This window comes from Carex rostrata, chromosome 23, assembly GCF_964058835.1.
Source record: "Carex rostrata chromosome 23, lpCarRost1.2, whole genome shotgun sequence".
Lineage (NCBI taxonomy): Eukaryota > Viridiplantae > Streptophyta > Magnoliopsida > Poales > Cyperaceae > Carex > Carex rostrata.
In genome coordinates, this window is record NC_135940.1 from 1,995,459 (window position 1) to 2,018,638 (window position 23,180).

Genomic DNA, 23,180 nt, shown 5'->3' on the forward strand with positions numbered 1-23,180 from the left:
CTGGGGATGTGGAAATGTGATTGTGGCTTAACAATGTATATATATTATCATTTATTTCATATTTTTACCAAATCTGCTTTACTGATATTTTTCAGCATAATAGAATTCAAATTTCTTTTAACATGCAATTAGTTGAATTTTTTATACTAAATTTTTATTGCAGTTTCAAAATTTTACTGTGAATAATTCAGTAGAATATAGGATTATTTGGTGACACCAAATTACACTCTCAATTTTTAAAGTTTTCAAAGTTCAAATAGTCAATCCAAACCGTTCAACATATATAATGGATATATTAAAATGTGCTTGCAGATCAAATTTTACATTTTTTTTAATTTTTTTTACTATTTACTAAGTATTTAACAAAATCGCTATATTCAGACTATTGAATTTATGTATAATAAATAGTAAAAAAATTCAAAAAAATATAAAATTTGATCTGCAAGCACATTTTAACATATACATCATGTTAAACGGTTTGGACGACTGTTTAGACTTTGAAAATATAAAGTGTAATTTGGTGTCACCAAAAAAGGGTATAGAGAGAGAGAGAGAGCGCACCTAGGCAGTCTCTACCAGATTTTCAAAGAGAGAGAGGAGAGATCCAGTTACAACATCTTACACAATTTGGTTCTGTTATTTTCAAAGTCTAAACAGTCGATCCAAACGTTCAACGTGATCTCTATATTAGAATATGCTTGGAGATCAAATTTTACATTTTTTTTAACTATTTATTAAGTATTTTACAAATATGTTGTTTTTCAGTGGTCTAGAATTGTCTAAAAACAACAATTCTGTAAAATACATAATAAATAGTACAAAAATATAAAAAATGTAAAATTTGATCTCCAAGCACATTTTAATATAAAATCAAGTTTAACGGTTTTAATCGACTGTTTGAACTTTCAAAATAGCAAAATCAAATTGTTGTAAGATGTTGTAACGTACAAAGGTTATAAGCAGTGTTGTGAAAAACGTTTGTTTAGGCCGATTAATCGGCCAATTAGTCATTGGCGGTAACCAAACCGTTATGGATTTTTCCTATTAATTGGTCGATTATTTTCGATTATGACCGATTATCTCCATTATTCTCGATTAATCGCTTGACAATACGTTGTCCGTCTGATGACAGCATACTATTATGTACAACACTGGTACTTTTAAGTAGATCCCTCCTCATATGTATATTTTAAAATATGTTTGACACTTATAAGGTTCACACATTGTATCACTTAGTAAAGTTGAACTAAATGAATAAAATGATAGATATATTCCTGATTCCGATATACTAATATATATTACTTTCTCATACATATGTTCTATGTTCTCAGAATACATTACTGATAAAGAGATGAAGATTTTAAAGATAATACTTTAAATGGAGTTTTTCATTTTACTATTTATTGAAATCTTAGACTTCAAATGTATAGCAGATTACTTGTAATAAAACCTTACTGCAAAAACATTAGAAATAAAATTTTGAGGAACTACTGACATTTGAGTACATCTTTTGAATAATCATATCTCATGACTGCTTTGGAAAAAATAATAACTCAGGGTTTCAATCTTTTTAGGTCAATTAATTTAAAATGTTGTGCGAAAACTAATTTGTTCTTCTAAATTTTCAATAATTGGAAACATGTTTCTCCAGGATTTCAGGCAAAAAAGAAACATTCAATAATTGTTATTGTATTATACATATAAATGATAAATTAAAATTAATTTGTCAAATCATCTGAACTTCTGAAGAGTTCTTTTGAAACTTGTAATAATTTCCCTTATCCACGGATTCTCCTATTATAGATAATTCTGTTTATTTGACTAGATTTTTATATGCAGCCGACATATAAAAAGAATTATATAATTCGACCAAATAACTAGAGAACCGGTCTTCTTCTTTAAAAAGGAATCAACGGACCAGATCAAAGGGTTCTTTCCAGCTTTAAGCAATGGAGAGGATATATATGATACACTATTTTGTAAATCATCGTGTAATTGCCAGTAAATTCATGCAGAGAAAATCCCTGGTAAAAACTGGAGACAGACCTCGTGAGTCTAGACTTTTCAGACATGCATTCTAGTTTTTCTGTTCCATTTCCTGTGTAGAATAATGTAAATCAAATTCGGAATAGCAAGTAGTACAACCCGCCACACAATTTTAGAGAAGATTTCTTGAACAAATGATCCCAAGATGCAAGGACAAGGAACTCGACAAATCCGCCTCTACGAATTCCAAACTGTTTTAGCTCTGAAATATTTCCCGGTGGAATACTAAAATCATTTGCAAAATACTCGATTGATGGGTTGTAAAATTCTGAAGTAGTGTAGAGGAAGAGTGAAGAAAAGTCTCGAGTTAAAACAAAAATCTAAAATCTTAATTGTTATTAGTTGACCAAATCCGCTAAACTAGGTTGACTTTTGAATTAGGTGTCTAGCTGATATCTGCCACTTTTAATTAGATTCCTATCATACCTCTTTTGTTTTTTACTTTACTAATTCTCTCTTTTCCCTTCCATCTCCAGAGATCTCCAATCAATCAATCAATACACCACCTACTCTCTCTCTCTCTCTCTCTCTCTAGAGGAACTTAACTCGCATCAGTCTCTTTCTGTCTCTCTCTCTACTGTTGGGGTCAGAGAACGAGAGAGATTTCAAAGCCACCAAGTAAGAAATAACCTTACTTCTCTTTCTCCATCTCTTTCTACCTGTGGTATGTACCACACGCTGGCGTACGACAGAGGGTTTTCTCAGATTCAGATCGCCTTTTCAGACCTCGATTTATTCTTCAATTTTTTAAAAGTCAAGGGAAATTTCAACAAAAGATTTCTCTTTTCGTCTCAGTTCGTACTTGGGAGTTCTGATTTCTGAGTCTTGCGTTGCCTTTTCCAGTCGCTGATTTTGGCCTGTTTACAAGAAGAAAACACGGATAGGTGGAGATTGGAACTTTTTTTCCAATCTGCTCAATTTGGTTCTGAAGATTGGATTTTGTTACGCTGATGAGATATTGAAATATGCCTTCTCGATTCGAGCTTAATTTCTTTAGAACTAGGGTTGATTTTAACTGGTAACTTGAGTTAATTTTCTTGGATTATTGATGAGGATGGAAGAGAATGCATTTCTACATACAATTCAAAACGCGATTCAAGCAATTGGTCGGGGGTTTGATGTGAACTATGATACTAGACTGTTGTACTGCAAGGAGGTGGCCGGGTCCCGATTGGTAGAGATAGATGAAGAGTGTCGAGACCTAAGAGTACAGGATAGGTTGTGTGTGCCGGATGTATCAAGAGATATCAAGTGCTCTTCTGAGGCTGGAGGGAGAGAATTAATTGGACCCTACAGTTTCTCTGAGGTGTGGTTGATTTTTAACTCCACAAGTGCTTTCTACTTCTATTATTTATTAGTAGGGGTAAACCATTGTTTTTGTGCCCCAAATCATGCATCACCTCCTTATCTCAAAGTCCAAACAGTCGATCCGAACCACTCAACATGATCTCCATGTTAAAATGTGCTTGAAATTTTTTTATATATTATAGAAATGTTTTACTATTTTTTGAGATAGGTACAAAATCACTGTTTTTGGATGGTCCAGGATCTTCTTAAAAACAGTGATTTTGTAAAAAATTTCCAAAAAAAAATATAATATATGATCTCTAAGCACATTTGAATATGGAGATCATGTTGAGCAGTTCAGATCGACTTTTTGGACTTTGAAAATGAACATAAGGATGTGAGGCACGATTGAGGCATGAAAGACATAAGGCATTTGAACCCTAATCTTATTTTTTTTATTAAGCTTTGGGGTGGTTGTGGGGTGCTTGACTTGCTTTTGTTTATAATATCTGTCATTTAGATTTAGTTAATAAATTTGGCCAATGAGATACTACTAACAGTCCTGGTACTTAGTTAATGCGTTGATACTGCATGATGCTGGTTATGTGTATATAAGTTTCCAGTTCTAAACAAGAATTAATTAGAACCAATATTTAGCCGCTTCATAGCTTTAGAGCCAAAATGCAGCCACAACTGTGGCCAACGAGGTCCAAAATGATGTGTTTGAAATGGTGCCATTTGAAATTTCAGTAAGGTCATACCAATACAAGTACCAAAATTTCTAATCATGTCTTATAGAAGATAACTCAAGAGTCGCTTATCTATTTTTTTTTTATCATTTCAGATGGCAGAGATTTTCAACAGGAAGGCGCAGTTGTCTGGCAATATTCCTCTTGGGTACTTTAATTCGTCATTTAGCTTTACTGGGTCTAAGAAAATCGACTCAGCCTCAACTAAGAGCCTTGCAATAGATGGAAAACTCATCCCTTTGTGTAAAGTTCAACTGACAAGGAGTGTCTTATCTCTGAGAGAGGATGTTAAGCATGCCGTACCAGTCTCTTGGGAACCCCTATCTTTGGCTAGGTCTGATAAATTTTTTTCCTTGTTATTTAAAACCCAAAAAATAAAGAAAAAGCGAATACTTACATATATTAGCTCTAATTGAAATTGCTCTGGGCAATTAAGAACTAATATACTGGGTTTTATTATGAAGCAATCTAGTATGGTAAAGACTCGTGTGAACTCATCTGTAAGGGCTTGAATGTATTGATACCTGCTCGACTAGCGATCCTGTTACCAGTTAATTAATTTTTTGTTTTACCAGAACTTGGTACACCTATTTTGCTTTTGCATGGCTATATAGTTGATTGCATAACCTAGTATATATTAAGGCAACTTTTGGTGAAAGAACTGGTTATAGCCGCACTATGCTTGAACTGAAGTAAGAAATTGAAATTGACTAAATGAGCATTAAATTAGGCCTAATTGCAAGGTTTTTGTGGCACTACTGCGGCAGAAGAAACGTATTCTGGGTAACTCTGTGATACTAGGGTTAAAAATGCATAATTGACTCAGTTGAAACTTTATTTATTGGGTTAATTTGGGGCTTGAACCAACTGCTCTACTATTTTGCTATTATGCTTTAGCTTGGATATGTATCTGTACCTGCCAAAATTAGAATTGGACTGTTGGTGAATAAATGAAATGAGGCTTTATGTCCTATGTTCTTTGTTCCTTAACAGATTTATTGAGAACTATGGCACACATATAATTACCTCTGTTACCATTGGAGGCAAAGACGCAATTTTTGTGAAACAACACAGCACTTCTTCCCTTTCAGCAACCGAAATAAAGAACTATATTCAAGACATAGGGGGTCATAGATTTTCAGAGAAAGACAGCCATAGCTCTGGTCCAATCAAATTGAAAGATAAGGTTAGTATGTTTTTTCCTGTTTAAATTTTGATTTGCAGCTTTGATGTTTTTAGCAAATGTACCTTTTGAGTACTGTATTGAAAGATTGTTGGTTATTTTTAGTGTCTAAAATATTATTTCATAGTTTTTTTTGCATAAATTTGACTATCAAAATGACAATGTAACCCCTACTTTGTAATAGGATTCAGAGGGATTTTCATTTAACAGCCAGGGAGTATATCCTCAGCCTCCTAATGCGCCTTTCCTTACTGCCAAAGAGGCAAGCCAAACTCCCCCCCCCCCCCCACACACACACACACACATCCTACTCTTACCCCCATTTTATTTTTTATTTACTAACATGTTCTCTCATGCAGGATGTAACGGTTATTTTCAGGAGGAGAGGAGGGGACGATTTAGTACAGTCACATACACAGTGGACCCAGACAGTTAGTCAGGCGCCTGACATTATTCACATGACATTTTTGCCCGTCACCTCTCTACTTGAAGGTGTTTCTGGAAAAGACCACCTTATCCGTGCTATCAATCTTTATCTAGAATGTAAGCATTACATTAGACCATACATCTACTACTGATATCTCGACAAGTATCGCCTTTTGAAGGCACTTGTTAAGACAAACAAATTAAATATTTAATTTAATCTGATTGTGACATCACACACTATGCAATAGGTCCAGCATCTTGTATTTACTTCATATATTTTTGTTTTTAAAGATAAACCACCTGTAGAGGAACTGAGGTATTTTCTGGAGTTCCAAATGAAGCGGGTTTGGGCCCCAATAAGAGACAAGAATCCAGCAAGGCAAAGGAAAGAGCCTGTGTGCCCCTCTTTGCAGTTTAGCATGATGGGCAAAAAGCTTTATGTCAGCCAAGAACAGGTACACCATTTCATTTTTGACATAAAAGATATAGGGCAGTAGGGGTGTTCATTGGGTCTGTTCGGTTAAAACTAAATTTAAATATATTCAAAACAAAATTTTATTCGGTTTTTCAAAAATATAACAAAACCAACCGAATTAAACTTGTCAACCAAATAATACCTCCACCAAATAACAAAGTAAATTCCGGTTTGTTTAGTTGAACCGAAATAAGAGGGATAAAAGTTTAAAAGGTCAAAACTGAATACATTTAATAATCATAAAAAAATAGATATGAATTATATATATAAGTTGTTGACATTACATACATTGTTCAATCAAATCCATACAAAATATGTAGATGTTCTAAAATATCCAAACCAAAATATAAGTTGTTGATAGTACATACATTATATATAAAGCATGGATTTGAACCATATAGAGTTTGGTCGGTTTGGTCTTTTCAGTTTTGAAAAATCTAAACCGAAGTAATTCTAAAATTCAACCAAACCAATCCATTTAAATCGATAAATCGAACCATTTAATCCAAACTTTTTTGGTTCGGTTGAAAACCAAATAAATCAGACCCAATGAACACCCGTATTACGCCAGTCTTCCATGTACCAGGACCTGCATAGGTTTTTTGGACATGACCATTTGGTGTATCACATATATAATTAAGGAAATTTCTCAAAGAATCTTGAAGTAGAGGCAAACAGGCTTGTATTTCAGAAATAAAATAGAAATCGAATTGAAATGATAAAATTCTCATTTGTTACATTTTTCATAATATTTTGTTGCTAGAGACCAAGATTCTTGAATTTGCTTTACTGATAAGTTGAACTTGTTCAGTGATAAATTTAATAATAAAATGCTGTGCTAACAAGAGTTGATTTATTTCAGGTATCAGTTGGGCGCAAGCCTGTGACAGGCCTTAGACTATGCTTAGAAGGTCCAAAACAAAACCGACTATGCATTAATGTACAGCACCTATTTTCCCTTCCAAAAATACTCCAACCCTACTGGGATGCCTACATGCCAATTGGGCCCCCAAAATGGGTCGGCCCAGAAGAGCAGGACAGTCGTTGGTTTGAGCCTGTTAAATGGAAGAACTTCTCCCATGTCAGCACTGCTCCAGTTGAATTCACTGAAACGCAAATCTCTGACGTGTCAGGCATATACATCGTCACTGGTGCACAGCTGGGTGTATGGGATTTCGTCTCGAAAAATGTTTTGTACATGAAATTGTTATACTCTAAGGTGCCACGCTGCACAATTCGAAGATCTTTATGGGATCATAGCCCAATCAGTGTTAATTCAGAGGATAAGAGGGGCCAGGTTTCAGAGGAGTTGAGCGAAGCGGGTGAGTCAGGCTCAAGTTCAAGTTCAGGTACTGGGTCGAGTAAGTTGACCCGGTTTGTGGACATGTCGGAGATGTGTAAGGGCCCCGATGACTTGCCAGGGCACTGGTTGGTGACAGGTGGCAAATTGGGGGTGGATAAAGGGAAGGTGGTTTTGAGAGTGAAGTGTTCTTTGCTTAATTACTAGAGATTTTTAAATGAAAAATGAAGGTGTTGGGTTTTCTTTCTTTCGGGTGTATGGTCCTGTGCTCTTACAGTATGGATGATGTGTAAATAAGGAGGTAATTTGATTTTTGAGTTCGTTTAATGCTACCAGTAACTAAATTTGTAAGTTTTGTTAGGGTATCATATTTTTTAATATGCGAAATTGCTAATGCAACCCTGGAAGGGCTACACTAAGTTTAGATTATTCACACACGTTTGGCTTATTTACCCTTTTTTTGTATGGTTGATAGCGAGGTTACATGTTTTTTTGTCTGTTGACTGAGTTTTTAAGTATTCTAATGAAGGTAATACAGAATCATATATAAAGATTGTATGAACCTTAAGCGACAAATTTAAACCGTTAATTTTGATCTATTTGACATGACCAAATCCTCTTCACTGTACGTTGTATAGAAAATTTATACTTCATGCAATTTTGTTTTGCTGGCAATGAATTAATTTGATGTAACATGGTCAGACTCAGAAGGAATACAACTTCGAATTTTGAATCAATTTTTTTCAACGTGGCCCTATATTTTGCAATTACCCACTCCGATTAATTTCTTGACATTTTTTTGGTAAATAATGATACGAGGATCAAATTTATTAATGAACCACGAGACATTGAATTTAAAACCTATAATCAGGGGCAGAGTTGACTGATGTGGGCTACGGTTTTTCTATTAATTTGTAGTTATATAAAAAAATTATTAATTTTAATATATTATCATATTTATAATGACTTGTGTTCTTGTCTAATATGAACTTCTAACCCCACGACTTCTTGTAATGCTTACAATATTTTATCGACACCTGCGCTAGACGCAATTATTAATTTTTTGACACATTTAATGACTTCAATTATTTTAACGATTACACTTTGTCAACTTTATTCAAAATTTGGTCAAACTTACTGCTCTGGTCCTGACACGGCCACGTCAGCCGAACTTTTTTTGAACAACTAATCACCCTAATAACTAATTCGAATTAATGTTAAACTAACAATAAATTAAGTTTTCAAACCTGAGCCATGACCTCCTTACAAGCTTTCGGTATTAAGCAATGTATGGAGATCTGTAAAGAACAATGAATTATTGCTGCAAGGGTTATTATCTTTGACCACTAAATAATAGATAAAATTTGAACTCTGTTCGTTAAGTTCATTTTGTTGTGAACCGCACATAGATCAAAAAGATTTCGTCGATTTGATAGTGTCAAATGTCAATTGTGAATAGACCATGAGTTAAGAAATAAATTTCAACTTCTTGTAACAAGCTTAATCCGCGCACAATGAGCTGCAAAAATGAACCAAACTAGCACAAACTGCATCAAGTCAAACTTTTTTCACTAAAACAAAAAAGTCAAAACTTCAACTCACAGATAAGCAGAGAACGGATTAAACGAACAAAATTACGAACTTTTTTTCAAACCAATTTCAAACTAACCACAAACTATGAATTTTTTTTACCACTTCTACCAATTTGAAACGAACCGGAAACTACAAATTTTAATTAGATCCGAATCGTCATTTATCCGACACGAACATAAAGGCCCATGCATTTTATCTAGAAATGAGTTAACCAGGATTATGATCGGACGGTCCCAATCCAAACTCAAAATATTTTAATATCTCGTGGAATCCGGATTCAACCAGAGGCGAAGCTAGTTCACTGCAGGGGTAGGCAAGTGCCTACTCCTGAAAAAAAAAAAATTCAATTGGACCGGGCCTTTTTCCCAGAGCTTAGAACTCAAAACCCCCAAGAGTCCAGAAAAAAAAAAAAAAAAAAATTTCAACCCTCCGCTACTGAGAGCAACGCCTGCGCGAAGAGAAGAAAAGAAAGGAAAAGAAAAATCGCCGCACAAAGAAAAGCATTGCCTCCGCCTGCTCCTGCTCCTGCGCCTGCGCGAAGAAAAGAATCGTCGCGCCGCGCCGCGCCGTCGCCTATTACTGCTGATCGCCGCGCCGCCTGTTCCCACTTCCGCCTGTGCCCGCTAAGTAGCTAACCATAGCCGCCTCTACTGTTCTTCGGTAAATCCCTTCCTTTGTATTCCAGTAGCTCGATTCTATTAAAATTTAGTATTGCTGCCTAGACTCTTTGAATTGCTGAAGCAATTTGAATTGTATATTGTTGGTCATAGTCTCATTTCGTGTGAGATTTTTGTGAAAATTGGCTGTCAATGGCTGAGATATTGACTTAAATTTTGATGATTATGATTCAGTGAGGTTGCTTATAACTTGATATTGAAAAAAATGAATATGTTCAAATCTGATTTGTGCATTGGTCTTAATCTCATTTCGTGGTAGATTTTTGTGAAAATTGGAAGTTAGTAGGTTACATTTTTGGTTAGAGAACATGAACAGTATTGAGATTTTGCTATGGTGAAAAAGGGTAGATTTTTTTTTGTCTGAGGTTATTTGTCGAACTAAATCAATCTCTAATTTCAAGTATAAAAATGCTCACTTATATATTTAATTTCATAATTTTTACAATTTATTTGCTATTTATTACACTAATGTACATAATGTAAGGGGCAAATTTGGTCATTTTGACAACCTGCTTTGTTATTTTTGCACAGAACAATGTACCAACTCCAAGTTGAGTGTTTTTAGTTTCTGAAATTCATAGACTTAAAGATATAGACGCTGGTGAAGTTTCATTATTTTTTGGATTTTCTAGGTGTGTCAAACAGTATGTTAAATGCAACACAGATTAAAAGTGTCAGAGGTACAATACCAGTATATACATTTTTAAAAGGTGAACTTCAAAACTTCAGTATTAATTGTAGAAAAATCAGAATGACATGAGGTTTGTATCTAAATGCTCATGTTTATGCTTAATTTTGAGTTTTGATTAGGTTTTGGTTCCGGCTTCTAACAGAAGGTTGTTTTATACCTAAATGCTCAAATTTTTTTTTTCAACTATTTATATAGTTATGCTTGCCTACCCCTAGCAAATTTTCTAGCTTCGCCACTGGACTCTACTCGAAAGTTTTCAATTGGCATGTGATGTACTTCAATTTGTGACCGTGTAACAGCCGCAGCCTCCACTCCACCCCTCCGATGGGTCCTCGCCTCACCTCATCCGCCATCTCCTCCCTCTCCTCTCAAATCCTTCACTCTCTCCAATCCCTTTCCCCTCGCCTCCCCCCTCTTCCCCTCCCTCTCTCCACCCCTCTCATTCTATCCGTTCTCCGCTCCTCCCCGTCTCCTCTCCTCTCCCTCCGTTTCTTCTTCCATGCCTTCTCCCTCCCTTCCCCTCTCTCCCCTCATTCCATCTCCCTCTTCTCCTCTCACCTCCTCCCTTCTCTTCCCCTTCTCCTCTCCCCCTCTCCTTACCCTCCTTTCCCTCCCTCTATCACGTCCTTCCGTGCTCTCTTCTCCCTCTACCTACACTCCACCTTCCCTCCACCCCCATGGTTACCTTCTTTTTCCCACGACATTCTCAACCACATGCAATCCGATTTCAACTGTAAACCCGACACCTTCTGTTACAACACGGTCATTCGCATTTTCACTGAATCTGACCGAGTTGAGGAGGCACTCTCTTTGTTCCATGACATGTGTAGGAAGCAGATTTCACCAAATTTGGTAACGTTTGTGACCTTAGTTAAGGGTTTGGCACAGATGGGTAGAGTCAAGGCTTCACGTGCAGTAATTTCCGAAATGGGTCTCTTTGGATGTACACCGAATGTGGTTGTTTATACCTCTTTTCTTGATGGATTATGTTTTTCTGGAAATTTGGATATGGCAATGGATTTGTTGGGTCAAATGGAATGTGAATTGGGAAGAGAGTGTGAGCCCAATGTAGTGACCTACACCTGTTTGATAAAATGCCTCTGTGAAAATGGACACATGGAGGATGCCTTAGGGTTGTTGGATCGGATGGGAAAGAGAGGCATTCAACCGAACCGGGTCACGGTACGAACTATATTAAAAGGGTTCTGCATTGATGAGCATTCCAGTAAGATTCAGGGTTTAATTGACAGTCTTGTCAGCAAAGGAGAAATTTCCGTCAGGGAGTGCTATAGCTTGATTGCTACATGCTTCTCAAAAAATGGGAGGTTTGATGAAGCCAAAATTTTGGTTAAGAGAATGTTAGAAAATGGCATCGAATTGGATGCATCAGCAATTAACTCTTTGCTAAGGGGATTTTGTGAACAAAGGCAGTTCTTGGATGCATATTATTGGTTGCAAGAGAATGGTTATGATTCTGTTGATTTGGATGTATATAGTTGTTTATTGGCGGGTTTATGTAAAGAGAGGTTCATAAAAGAAGCTGTTGATATGGGGAGAGAGGTAGTTGAGAGATCAATAAGGATTGAGAATAGATTTGTTCATTGTATTATTGAAGGATTGAAGAGCTTTGGAGAATTTGAGTTGGCTAATAGAATTGAGGATTTAAAAGAGGTTGACATAATACCCGGTTCTTCTCATTTCTCTGGTACTATTGAGTGAAATTGAATCATTGTGTTTATCTCTACAATAAAAGGGAATGGTGCATATTGATTTGAGATGGCAAGCACATGGATCAGTAGGGTTCGGCCAGATCAAATAGGATCGGGTTCATTTCATGTCTCTGGTGCTTCAGGTTATTCAAGCAGTTTTGAAACTCTGGCCGGGTTGCTTTTGGATTACTGCCATTGCAAGTATGTGTTATTTGATTGATTCAGTTGTGGAAGGTTGGATGTTTGTCTAGATCTATTTGGAATGAGATTTAAGTAAAAGGTTTATTGATTGTATTTAGACAATTGTAAAACATTTGGTGGATCGAATAGACTTCAGAAATTGAATGTATTTGTTGTATTTTTTTTTTTTGGTTGATTTATGCAAAACACCTTAAAAAATACATATATTTTGGACATTCGAAGCGTTTTCACAAAACATGAGTTTTCGAACAGATGTTTAATAAATATTATTTCATTGTTTGCCTCTTGCAGGAACTCTTCATCAAAGTCCTCTTTAACAAATTTGTCACACAACTTTCAAACTTACAAATTTATAAAAATACAATCAAAATCTTCTCCCAAGTAAATGAAGGAAAGATTTTTATGAATTGACTTTGTTTGTTACATGTCTCGTTTAAAGATTATTTGATTCAAGGAATCATGGTTTCATTTTGGTCTTTCATTCTAGTTAGATAAGGTGTAAACATAATAGACATAAGAGAAAATTTCTACTTTTGGTTTCACCTTCTCTTTTTTATTTTTTATAGTTCTATACCTTTATTCCATAAGTTTTTATAGTTCTATCTTTTATTCCATTTGAAAAGTTCTATTTTTATTCCATAAGATAGAATAAATACAAAAATATCTTAATTACAAAATTACAAAATTACAAAAAAAATACATAGTAAAAGACTATGAAAGAATATAAAACTTAGAATTTAATAAACTCTATTACAATTATTTATTTGGGATACTATTCGCAATATTAATATCTTTTAAGATATTTTGAAAGAGAGTTATATTTTTTTTTTCATATTTTTCTATATTGAAAACTCTTTCAAAAAAAGAAGTCTTGAAAAATGAAATGGAGTAGGGCTGTAGGGCTATACAATCAGTTAATACTAAAACAATAAAAAAAATGTAATTGCATTTGTATTTGTTTGTTCATTCTTAAAGCTCCCAGGTTAACATTAAAAGGATGAAGGTTTATTGATAATATATAAAGTGTGATGTATAATATATTTATATGATGGACACGAAAATGATGAAATTGGATGCAAGTTTTATTGTTTATCAAATGGCCTAAACCATTTGTTTATATTTAACAGTTTTTTTTATAAAATATCAAATAACAAATAAATTTGATGAAAATTTATCCATAACTAATCCATAAGTCCAACAACGTCTCTACAAATTTCTTTCTGTTTTCTTTTTGAATTTTTTGAATTTTGATTTTAACATTTATAATAAATTTGTCAAAATATTCATTATCAGAAATTCCAACACTAAATAAAAAATATATATAATGGATGACAGCATTATTGACGACAAAATATTCATCATAAAAAATTCCACCTCTATCATTGCATGTTTCATGATAATAATAAATAAAAATAAAAAACTTGATGTCAGTCACGCTTACAATATAAACCACAAAAATTTCAAACATCGCTTGGTAGGTGGTACCAATGGCTGCTTGGCGCAAGGAAGCTCTCTGGAGAGATCCTTCAACTAAAATAAAATATTTGGAGCAAGGAAGCTCTCTGGAAAGATCCTTGGGCCTGATACTGAAGCACTGATATATACAAAACAAGAAAATTTGAGTATATACTTGTATACTATATCATCATCTTCAGTGGATAACTGGATATTGAAATGCATTCTTATGATGAAAAAAGAAAACAGATGAAAGAAATAAAATAGAATTCAAACCAAAGACAAAAAAAATTGTAGTTACTGGATTATATTAATTTTTTGTTTAGTTTGTCAATTTTACTCAACTTCAGAGATGTTGAATTATATATGAAATCAATCTGCAGTAGAATTAATATGTCACCAATATATATACGTGTGATCAGGGGCGGACCCAGTATATAACAGGGGGCAGTCGCCTCCTCCCTGAATTTTGAGTTTTAGTGGTGATCTTAGAGGTGCTACTTTTACCTGATTATCCGAATCCAATTCGGAGCCAAACCAGATCCGTTCCGGAACCGACTCAATACCCGGTTAATTTGGATTAGATATGGTTTAAAAAATATAACCGGTTAAATTATAGGTACAATTACAAAATTAATAATTAATATCCGATCCGGATCCGATCCGAATCCGAACCGGAACTAATATTGTAATAGATAGGATATGAGTTTGATTTAGTTATCCGACCCATAACCGAACCTGACCCGATGTCTGTATAAATACCCAATAAAACATATATTAATAACTATGAAAATAAAATTTTGCATATAATTAAATCAACAAATGTCAAGTCAGTAATCACATTTTGCATATTAATTTTTTGAATAAAATGTATTGCTCTGAATATATCCTTCAATATTTCCCTTGTATATCCTTCAATAATTGAGAGTGTCGGAAAATATTCAAATTTCGTTCTCTACATTTACAATTATTTTTCAAACATTTGGTGTTTATACTTGTACCGTTGATTGTTTATATTTACATTAACACTAGTACGCTTTTATATCTTTATTGGTAGGTTCCTGTCATCCTACAAAAGTACTAAGAATTAATGGCCAAATATTAGTACCTGTACACAAAAAAGGAAGGCATTCAAATTACCACACTCCATAACATCCTCATAAGAGTTTGTAATTTAAAATGTACAATTAACTATTATGTTGCTACACACTTCCCTATAATATCAGAATTGCCAAAATTGGTCATAGTACTGCTTTTGACACAATTTTTATGCTTTATTGGACTTGAATACGAAGGATCTAAAAGAAATTTGGGTGATACAAAACTGAAGGAAGTTAACAACCTTTTAAAGTAAACTAAAATAAAATAATTAAAATAACAGAATATTCTGCATCTTTTAATAGTGACTTGTTTAAAGGCTTGCTTCGACATGAAGCAGAGCCTACACAGTCAGAGCCCCTCATATTCCCTATTAAACCCCTGCTAACCTCCTTTCTTCCTTCACAAAGAGCTTCACTTTCAATTTTGATAGGTAATCTCATTTTCCAATCTTCTTTCTCTGCTTATTTTTTTTTTTTTTTTCATTTTTGGGGTCTACTAACTGTTGGCGTTCTGTGGCATTTTATTTTATTTTTCTTCATATAAGATATATTTTGGGAGACCTATATTTAATTTATGATGATCACTTTTCAATTTGTCAAAATGCTCTGTTATTTTGTATTAAGACAGTCGATGCATATGAAAATTAAGTATGTTCTTTTATAAAATCTCAACTGATATGCTTAGTTTAATACCTTTTGAACAGACCAAGAAAAGGGGAAAAAGAAGGAAAAAGGTAAAAGAGAGACATGGGGGTGTCATATACAAAGCTGTTTAGTCGGCTTTTCGTGAAGAGCGAGATGAGGATACTGATGGTTGGTCTTGATGCGGCTGGTAAAACTACCATTCTCTACAAGCTTAAGCTCGGTGAAGTCGTCAACACTATTCCTACCATCGGTATATTATGTTCATAGTTAATTTTTGCAGTTTAGTAAACTATATGCTATTTGTAATGATCAAATTTGGCATTTAGTTGTAATACATAATTTCTTTTCATATATTTCAAGCTTGTATATAATTATCTGGTAAAACGGTGTTCTTCTTTCTGTTAGGATTTAATGTGGAAACAGTAGAGTACAAAAACATCAACTTCACTGTTTGGGATGTTGGCGGTCAAGGCAGTGTAAATTTTTCAAACCGACTCGATCCTAATCTTTCTATATTGAAAAATATGAAACTTTCAAATACATAAATATATGCATATTTTGTGTCAGGTCCGTCGTTTATGGAGGTAATATTTCCAGAACACTCAGGGACTAATCTTTGTGATCGACAGCAATGACAATGAACGTATTATAGAAGCCAGAGATGAATTGCACCGCATGTTGAATGAGGTATTAATTTTGAAGTCATAACTTTAATTGATCATTTTTTTTTAGATAAAAGATGGAGATTAAAACTCACAAAAATTCTCCGGTCAGGTTTTCGAACTGTGACCTCACTTCTATTGGTTATTCTATATGATTTTCTAATAAGGTTTCAAATACAACAATTTGATCTGCATGAATCATGATGCTAGTAACTTAACTCATATCTTTATTTTCTTCTTTTCTGACTTCTTCCATTTTTTGCCTTATTTTTTCTAGGGAAAGATATTGGAATCATACCATTAAACTTTTCTTCTTTCAACTAGATATTTTTACAAGTATTTGTTTTGCTAAAAGGGAATTATTATTTTTTGAAGATGCTGATTACTTGGTCCTCATTACAGATAATAGCTTATATAAATATAAAGGTACTTTATTGCCCTTAATACAGATTTCACATTTGTTTAACAAATTAAGCAGGACGAGCTAAGAGATGTAGTCCTAGTGATTGCAAACAAGCAAGACCTTCCAAATGCTATGACTGCTGCTGAAATCACTGATCAGCTCGGCCTCCACTCTATGCACAAACGCCCATGGTACTAATTCAATACTTACTACCTTCCCTGATGGCATAGGTATTTATATGTACTAAACACAAGCAACACAGTGCTGGTAATGAAAATCATTTCGCATGACTGGGTAGTTTATTTGTTACTTACACTTCACAATTAATGGCCGTCAATGAAAACCCTTTTTCGGTGATTAATTAGTGGTTATCCTCATGATTTAGGTTTATCCAGAGCGCATGTGCGACCTCTGGAGAAGGTCTTTATGAGGGTCTTGATTGGCTCTCCAAAAACATTGCTGACAAGGTTTGTAGAAATTTATTTCCCAGTTTTTCCAATTTTCACTTCAATGCCATCTCACTTTTCCAACTAATTTAAGCACATATAATTAGTTCCAAGTTCCCTTGTTCCAAATTTTGGTCCTGAAAAAGTCAGGAACAAGAACTGCTATGTGATTTCCTTTTAAGTGCAAGGAACTGGAAAAAACCCTTCATGCATTCCTTGTAACAAATCACAGCAAATTAATTATTCTGGCTACACAAACTGCTGATATTAGTTGAGAAGATACATGTCATGTGTGGTATTGACATGACAATCCGGTGCAGAAAACAGTTCTAGAAAAGACAGTATGCAGGGATATCTGAATATCTTGTACATGTAACTTTCTTAGGGGGGATTTCAAGTATAGCCCTCAAAGACTTCAAAATTACATATTCCCCCATCTAAACTTCATAATATCATATTTATCCTTCTAAACTTCAAAAACTCACACATTTACCCATTTTATTTCCTTTTCTATTAAACCTCATTTTAAATTTATAAAATAGTTACTCATTTTAGCCAAAAATATATATGTAGCATTTGAAGAAAAATGTCAGTATAGTAATGACTCGGTTTTCAAAGGCAAATGGTTAATTTGTCTGCTTCTGACATATATATAGTGACACTACATATATGTTTGTGCATGCGTCAGAAGTACAGAAATGAACCATTTGGCCTTGGAAACCGACCAATTAGTAGTAGACTGACATTTTCTTTAAGCATGCTACATTTTTTTGTGAAGGGTAAAATGGGTATTTTATAAATTTAAAATGAGGTTGATAGAAAAAGCAATTAAATGGATAAATTTGTGAGTTTTTGAAGTTTAGAAGGGTAAATATGATATTACAAACTTTAGAGGGGATAATACGTAATTTTGAAGTTTTTGAGGGGAAATATGTAATTTTATAAACATGCTACATTTTCTTATGTTCTTTATATGCAGTGACCTGATCTATTCCATATACCTTGCTATCTGGTGCTTATTGCTGTAGGAAAAAAAATCTAAAGCAGCTCTCATGTTGTTGCCTTCTGTATTTTCATGTTAACTTGTCTTGACAACAACATCTTGTATTGGCTATACATGTTCTGTTTGTAAATTCAAATGTTTTTCATAAGAATTAAGAAGCGCCATTGTGCGTTATTATTGGTCTTTTCATATTTATTTTCCATATGCATTGTGCATTATTATCTCTGTTTTTGGATGGTTCAGAATCATCTAAAAAAATAATTTGTCCCTATCTAAGAGGAGGAATCCAATTACAACATTTGTAAGTTATAACATCTTACAATAATTCAGTTTTGTGATTTTAAAAGTTCAAACAGTCGATCTAAACCGTTCAACATAATATCTATATTAAAATGTGCTTGGAGATAATATTTCACTTTTTTTTTTATTTGTTTTACTATTTATTAAGTATTTTACTATTTTTTTCCATATACATTGTGCATTATTATCTCTATTTTTGAATGGTTCAGAATCATCTAAAAAATAATAATTTGTACCTATCTAAGAGGAGGGATCCAACTACAACATCTTACAGCAATTTAGTTTTATAATTTTAGAAGTCCAAACAGTCGATTCAAACCGTTCAACATTTAGAATAGCAACAATTTTCCATAAAACAAATATAAAATTTGGTCTACAAGCACATTTTAATATCAAGATCATGTTAAGCAGTTTGAATTATCAGTTTAAACTTTGAAAACAAAGATAAGAATGTGCAATGCAATTGAGGCATTTGAATCCTGCTCATAAGTATTATACCTAAATAAAAAACGAAACTGGATCTTTTACGAACTTCCATGGTTCTCTCTATTTCATCAAACTAGATTTACTAATCTTAAACTTAATTACAGTACACTACCATGTACCAAACCCGGTACATGATACTAGACGTGAGAACCGTTTGCTTCTGGGATTTCCTATGCTACCTGCTAGGAAGAAAACACCAACCAAAATAAGAAAAGAGATCGCCTATATATAAAATGCACTTGTTTCATCCTTACATTACATATCATCAGACCTCTTTCATATATCAAATGTTACATGTTACATGTTACATGTCAACTATTTTTTGCTACTATTAGCTTTACAACAAAACAAGTCGCAAAAGATCACATGCGCACTACACATTCGCCTCCTTCTTGGCTGCAAATAGCTGACGGATAAAAGAAAGCTTCCTCCCCCCAGCTCGTGCTGACGTGGCTGATATGATAGTACTAGTACTCCTACTTGCCAAACCTATTGCCTCAGTATCTGTGCACTTTGGTGGAGACGGCAATGTGCATAGAAATGAATCGAGCATTCGTACAATTTGGTTGAAGCACGGCCTTGTATTTGGGTCTTCAACCCAGCATGATTGCACTATGAATACCAGTTCGGGCGGTGTGTCATTTGGTAGTGGAGGTCTCATTTGCTAATATAATGAAAGAATAAATATAATTTTAGATGACAACAGGAAAAGCTCAAGTGTAGAAATCTTACTCATTTTAGATACCAATATTTAGGCTACTTCAGTCCTCGAGCCAATATAATTATTATATGTTGGCCCAATTATAGATTTAACCCCTTTAACCTATTGGCATTAAAAATCAAAGCAAAAAAATATTTGACTAAAAAAATGTTACTGATGCGGTTAAATGGGTGTTTTGTCATGCAATTCAGATCAAAGGGCCCATCTTTGACCCCACAATAACCAATCATGAATTAAGAATAAGTCAAACAAGAAACAGTGAGGCTATGGTATTTTGCATAGCACAGATTGGTCCGTTTGTCTACCTATCTAAAAAATAGCAAAAATATTCAGAAAAATGTAAAATTTGATCTACAAGTACATTTTTCATATGAAAATCACATTGAACAGTTTAGATTGATTGTTTGGACTTTGAAAATGAATAAATTAATCTATAGTACGGACCAATATGCGCTATGCATAGTACTGTAGCCTCACTCAACAAGAAAAATATCATTGCCACTGAAATTAAAAAACTCAAAAAGGACAAAATGAAAAAAAGAAATAACCTTAAAAGCAGCAGCATAGGCAGCCTGGAGGTTTGACATGCCTTCAAACGGCATCTTATTTGTCAATAATTCCCACAGAACTATACCAAAGCTATACACATCCACCTTATTTGTGTAATGTTTTTTTTCTCCACGCCTTAGAGTTACTGTGCTGTACAACTATAGTAATCACAATATGTTAGATGAATAAAATCTACTCTGGATACAATTCTTACTTTAAAACGAAGTAAATAAATAATCAACATAATTAACCGCACTGATGAATAACATTTTTGTAATCTCAGCTGTCAAGTCTGTAACAGCATATGTAGGTTGGTAAATAACATATCTGATACAAGTAGGGTTTGCTCTGGAACATTATGTTCCAACCTTTTCTCCATGGTTACCAAATTTAATTTAAAAATCCAATAAAAGTCGCATCCAGTTGCTACATTCCAGTCATAGTCAATTATATAAATCACTTTTGATCATAATAAAGGAAACAATTACTAGTTCGCGTCATTACACATCTCACCTCAGGTGCCATCCACCGATAAGTTCCAGTTTCAGCTGTCATCATTTCATTCACAGTTTCTTCTCTTGCGAGTCCAAAATCAGTTAGCTTTACTTGCTTCTTATTTGCTGTTAGCAATAGGTTATCTGCAAAATTTAATTAATTCCAGTCAGTTTCTATAGATAACAAAAATAACACAAATTCTTCCAATTCTGTACCATTATAAGAATAATCAAATCTAGAGGGAAAAAACAATATTCCAATTTCCAGACCAAGCATAAACTGGGATTCAGTAGCATGCAAATTCAAGCACATTCACAAATTTAATTCCGTTAGCAAGCGAATTCTTACCAGGTTTTAAGTCTCTATGAATAATTCCATTCGCATGTAAACAATCCATCGCACGAGCAATATCCAATGCATAGCTGACAGCTGTGCCAATATCCAATTGCTGAGGCTTAATACTGCTCAAGTACTTCTTAAGCGACATCCCCGGCAGTAATTCAGTGGCAATCACCATTATTGGGTGCTTGCATGCTCCAATAAACTTCAAAAATGAGAAATAATAAATTGGTAGTCGGCAATTAATCAAATGGTTTTTGGTATTAGTTCTCTGTTCTATGCTTTAATCAATTTCACAAAAGAAGAAAAAGGCAATAGATTGTCAAATTATATATCATATTTAAATCAATTTGAATCTTGACGAATTGGCACTTCAATTATTTTTTCTATCCGCAAAATAAGTACAATCTATATACTAACTAATTTTATACAATACATAATTATTTATAACAAGTACAGATCATTTGGAAGTTATGAGACATTTTGACCAACAAATTTTGTACGGTATAATTTAGTAATATAATTTATAAAATGTCAAGCAATGGGCCTACTTTGACAAGGTTCTCATGCTTCACTTTTGACATCATGTTCACTTCTCGAATGAACCGTTCTTCAAATACTTCCTTCTCATCTGTCGTACTGCCTCCATTTACAACTTTTATTGCCACAATTTGATCTCTATACCTAATTTGAAAGAGAATATATACATACTAGGTTACAGAAAAGAAAGTCATTGAAAGCAATAGTCGATCTGATGGTTGATATCAAAAATAGCATCCAACGATCATATAATAACTAAAATTAGAAGAAGTAAAAACGTCAATGATTTAATAGATGACCAACTTAATGCAAATATTAATTTGATTCAGCAGAAATTAACTTTCAAAACACTCGACTGACAAAAAAACCTACCTTGTGCTTCTAAAATTCACCAATTTTCTTTCTGATGAACAAATTTAACAAATTTTGTATAACAAAACTTAACTTTAGATAATACTTTTTATATCTAAAATTTGTACAGAGCTGAACGTTCCCCACTTCCCACCCCAACAAAGATAATACAACAGAATTAAATGGAAAAAAAAAAAAAAAAAATCCTTAAGATAAGAAAGGCAACTAAACAAAGCTTAAGTAATAATCTAATCTATCTAAAAGGAAGGATTATTATATAACAATACAATTTGAACTTACTTCCCCTGATAGACCTTGCCATGAGCTCCTTCTCCAATCTTCGATCCAACAAAGAGTAACTTTGGATCGATCAACAATTTTTCGTCTATATCAAGCGGGCCTGAAACTGATACAACACTCCCATTGTTTCTCGCAAAAGACCTCCTCCCTAGTTTGATTGATTCATCCAAGGCGACAGCTTTTGATTCGTTTCTCCCTAATTCGCCACTCTCAACACAGCTCATGGCTTTATCAAGGGGCGCTAGCTCTCATCAAAAGAAAAAAAAAATTCTTACTTCACAAAACCAGCAAGCTGGGAAGTCTAGTTGAACACACTGTATCCATCTGAGCAGAGATAAATTCACAAAATAAGAATTGGAATCAAACGAAGTATAAAGCGTGCTTCTTTTGGTCTAACTATTACTAGAATCAAGCTCCCTCCTGCACCTAATCAATCAACACAGCAAATATCTAACAAAATTTACTTCCACATATTGAATTTCAACAAAGGATAACTTAGAAATCAACCCAAACCCTAGCTCCAACCTCCACACACACACACTCTCTCTATTATATGTGAGCTGAGCTCGTTTCTCTTTTCTTTCCCTCTTTCTAATTTTCTTTTCTTTTTAACTAGAATTGGTATTTCGTCATGGCGGCGACCGTACTAAACGAAACAGAGGGGTGGGTTCCACACGAAAATGAAGGAGCCAATAGGATAAGGACACGTGGAATAGTGGGTGGGACCCGAGGAGAAAATCAAGGGATGTTTGTGGACTTCATCGGCGATCTGCCGGATGCGACGGAACTATTTTTTTTATTTTATTAAGATTGGTAATTTTCCTTCGTAACCTCCAAATTTGATGATATCATTTAATTTCTTCAGGAATGTATTTTATGAGAGCAAAGGGATCCGGTTTGATGTTCGGCAAGGACCATTTAATTCCTTTGAGATTTGTGTGTTCAATTTAGCAGTTTAAATTTAGTTGTACACTTGTACACAAACTTTTATGCGGATCAGATGGTTTAGAATGAGTATCGGACCAAATTTGGTATGATGGCCATTGAA

General features: G+C 34.0%; 3 protein-coding genes and 1 pseudogene across 4 annotated transcripts; 3 read left to right on the plus strand and 1 right to left on the minus strand.

Annotated features, from left to right (window-relative positions):
* The first annotated feature begins 2,555 nt into the window (after window positions 1-2,555).
* Window positions 2,556-7,916, plus strand: LOC144574824 (MACPF domain-containing protein CAD1-like). The gene is made up of 7 exons (XM_078324900.1): window positions 2,556-3,352; window positions 4,178-4,416; window positions 5,076-5,268; window positions 5,450-5,527; window positions 5,625-5,808; window positions 5,983-6,146; window positions 7,029-7,916. Exons 1-7 carry the CDS (start codon window positions 3,095-3,097, stop codon window positions 7,671-7,673), a joined length of 1,761 nt encoding a protein of 586 aa, XP_078181026.1. The 5' UTR covers window positions 2,556-3,094; the 3' UTR covers window positions 7,674-7,916.
* A 1,549-nt stretch (window positions 7,917-9,465) lies between these two features.
* On the plus strand, window positions 9,466-12,494 carry LOC144575143 (uncharacterized). Its single transcript, XM_078325263.1, has 2 exons — window positions 9,466-9,719; window positions 10,623-12,494. Exon 2 carries the CDS (start codon window positions 10,752-10,754, stop codon window positions 12,144-12,146), a length of 1,395 nt encoding a protein of 464 aa, XP_078181389.1. The 5' UTR covers window positions 9,466-9,719; window positions 10,623-10,751; the 3' UTR covers window positions 12,147-12,494.
* A 2,870-nt stretch (window positions 12,495-15,364) lies between these two features.
* LOC144574815 (ADP-ribosylation factor 2-like) lies at window positions 15,365-18,176 on the plus strand (annotated as a pseudogene). The gene is made up of 6 exons (XR_013518295.1): window positions 15,365-15,787; window positions 15,943-16,013; window positions 16,105-16,224; window positions 16,678-16,793; window positions 16,988-17,069; window positions 18,028-18,176. The product of XR_013518295.1 is annotated as an ADP-ribosylation factor 2-like (transcript).
* An 867-nt stretch (window positions 18,177-19,043) lies between these two features.
* Window positions 19,044-22,903, minus strand: LOC144574825 (serine/threonine-protein kinase STY13-like). Its single transcript, XM_078324901.1, has 6 exons — window positions 22,133-22,903; window positions 21,493-21,625; window positions 20,951-21,146; window positions 20,621-20,745; window positions 20,107-20,265; window positions 19,044-19,501 (listed from the first exon to the last, which is right to left on the minus strand). Exons 1-6 carry the CDS (start codon window positions 22,354-22,356, stop codon window positions 19,211-19,213), a joined length of 1,128 nt encoding a protein of 375 aa, XP_078181027.1. The 5' UTR covers window positions 22,357-22,903; the 3' UTR covers window positions 19,044-19,210.
* Window positions 22,904-23,180: the final 277 nt, after the last annotated feature.